We start from the raw sequence: 2505 nt of genomic DNA, 5'->3' as shown, positions 1-2505 counted from the left end.
GTTCTGTTTTTTCCTTAGATACCGGCGATAAGGGGATCTGCCAATATCCTTTTGTTAAATCCAGTGTCGAATAAAAACGAGCTGTGCCCAGCCGGTCCAGCAATTCGTCAATCCGCGGCATTGAATATGCGTCGAATTTCGACACAGCATTTGCTTTGCGGTAATCCACACAGAACCGAACAGAGCCGTCCGTTTTCGGAACTAAAACTATCGGGCTCGCCCAATCACTGTTGGATTCTTCTATTACCCCCATTTCGAGCATTGCCTCTAACTCGGTCTGAACCACTTTTTTCTTGTGTTCAGGCAAACGATACGGCCGACTGCGCACTACTACGCCTGGCTCGGTCTCAATATGGTGCTGAATGAGATTTGTTCGACCAGGTAGGGGCGAGAAGACATCGGCAAACTCTGCCTGCAACCTGGCCACATCAGTGAGCTGGGAGGGTGAGAGATGATCCCCTCCCTGGGCCAGAGCGAGAGATTGAGATTTAGTGTTCACCTCTGGCCCGAGATCATCTTCTCCACTCACTACCGTCGCCAGCATCACTGACTCCGCCTCGCTCCATTTTTTCAGGAGGTTGAGCTGGTAAATTTGACGTGCCCCACTCCTATCTGTTCGAACCACCTCATAATCGAGATCTCCAACTTGCCGTGTGACCTCAAACGACCCTTGCCACTTTGCAAACCTGCACGAGCGCGCCCCTTCCCTGTTTTTTCTTTTCCCAAGAGACATCCGCACACAAGCATCCCAATAATTCCTTAAAAGCAGGTCAATTCATACCCAGAATTAGCGGATGTCGGAGGTGCGGGTTAACTGCGCCCTCCACACTATGATTTTGTCCCCTAAATTGAATAACAGCGGACATTAAAGGATATTCCACCACGTCCCCGTGCACACACCGTACCTGAACCAAGCGGCCTGTATCCAATGCCTCGGATTGAATCAGGCTTTGATGGACAGAGGTTTGGTTACATCCTGAATCTACCAGAGCCTGATAGGTACCCCCCTTAATACTCACAGGTATTTGGTACCAGCCAGCCTGACAGGGCTGCCCCCGCAGGGCAGCCTGGGGGGCATCCAGGACCCGGATCATTGTCCCCACCTCCATCATGGGACACCTGTCAATGAAATGGTCCGGGCCCCCGCAACGCCAACAGGCCGGCCCAGACCTTCCCGCCGCCCTAGTGGCAGTTAGTGGGTCAAATGATTGGCGTGGAGAGAGCTGGGAACCAGACGCGGCATCGGTCCCAGCCGTGGTCAGCCCCGCCCCCCTGGGCGGAGCTCTTAGGCCAGTACCATACTCCAGTCCGGCCCCACCCCGCCCCGCGGACTCGCGGAGGACCTGGAGGACGGGACCTGGGAAGAGGGACAGGTCGAGAGGCAGAGAGAGAGGGAGAAAATAAAGGGGAAGAGAGAGAGAGACAGCTGGAAGGGATTCGCCGACCCCAGGCCCCCCCATCTGATCCTCCGCCAATTGGATGGCTGAGTCCAGCAACGTCGGTCAGTGGCACTGGACCCACTCTGCCGTCCTCTTTGGCAGCCGAAGAGGGAGAAAATAAAGGGGAAGAGAGAGAGACAGCTGGAAGGGATTCGCCGACCCCAGGGCACGCCACCATCTGATCCTCCGCCAATTGGATGGCTGAGTCCAGCGACGTCGGTCGGTGGCACTGGACCCACTCTGCCGTCTTCTTTGGCAGCCGAGTGATGAACTGCTCCAGTACCACACGGTCGATGATGTGCTCGACGTCGCTTCCCTCAGCCAGTAGCCACTTGCGACATGAGTCCCGGAGCCGTTGGGCCAGCACGAAGGGTCGGCCGCTCTCGCCCAGGTCCAGCAAACGGAATTGCTGGCGATGTTGCTCCGGGCTTCGGCCGACCCGCTGGATGATGGCCCTTTTTAGATCGTCAAAGACCAGGAGGTTCCGCACGGGCAGTTGCTGAGCAGACACCTGCGCTTCCCCCGATAATAGGGGTATCAGGCGCACTGGCCATTGCTCTCGTGGCCACACACCGGCTTCCGCTGTTTTCTCGAACAGATCCAGGCTTCGGGGTCATCCTGAGCCCCCATCTTGTTCAGAGGCAGGTGGGGAGCCGGGGTCTGCTGCATGGCTGCTTCTGCCCGGTCCATCCAGCTCCGGACCTCTCGCGGTCCTCCTTTTGCGCCTGGATGATGGCCTGGAAGCGTCGCTGCTGATCAGTCCGCATGTCCAGTAACGCTTGATGTTGCTCTTGGTGGAGGACCGCAAGGGATGAAATGACATCCGCAAATGGTGTACTTGTCGGAGTTTGCATGACGGCGGCGGCTCTCCTGCTTCCTTCCCGGGTTTCGGCACCAGTGTAACAAAGTCAATGACTTGAGAAGGAAGAGGACGGGGTCGGCTTGACTGCTGCTGGGGTTTTTATTCATTTTCAAACAAAGTAAACAGAACGTCGTGCTACCAGCGCTCAATATAGCACAATTGCCTATGCAAAATCACAGGGCTCTCCAGAGCAGGCACAGTCTC

The 2505-nt window shown here is 56.3% G+C and overlaps 1 protein-coding gene across 1 annotated transcript in view; it reads left to right on the top strand.

Moving 5' to 3' along the window:
- Nucleotides 1–2505, top strand: part of LOC107719708 (Fc receptor-like protein 3) — a 39473-nt gene that overhangs the window by 3718 nt on the left and 33250 nt on the right. The window contains 1 exon segment of the mRNA XM_016527195.1: nt 1761–1763. Within this exon segment, the coding sequence (XP_016382681.1) occupies nt 1761–1763 (3 nt within the window).

Source organism: Sinocyclocheilus rhinocerous, unplaced genomic scaffold, assembly GCF_001515625.1.
Source record: "Sinocyclocheilus rhinocerous isolate Xijiao unplaced genomic scaffold, SAMN03320098_v1.1 scaffold331, whole genome shotgun sequence".
Lineage (NCBI taxonomy): Eukaryota > Metazoa > Chordata > Actinopteri > Cypriniformes > Cyprinidae > Sinocyclocheilus > Sinocyclocheilus rhinocerous.
The sequence above is the reverse complement of the archived record's forward strand: the minus strand, read 5'-3'. Positions and strand labels throughout refer to the sequence as shown.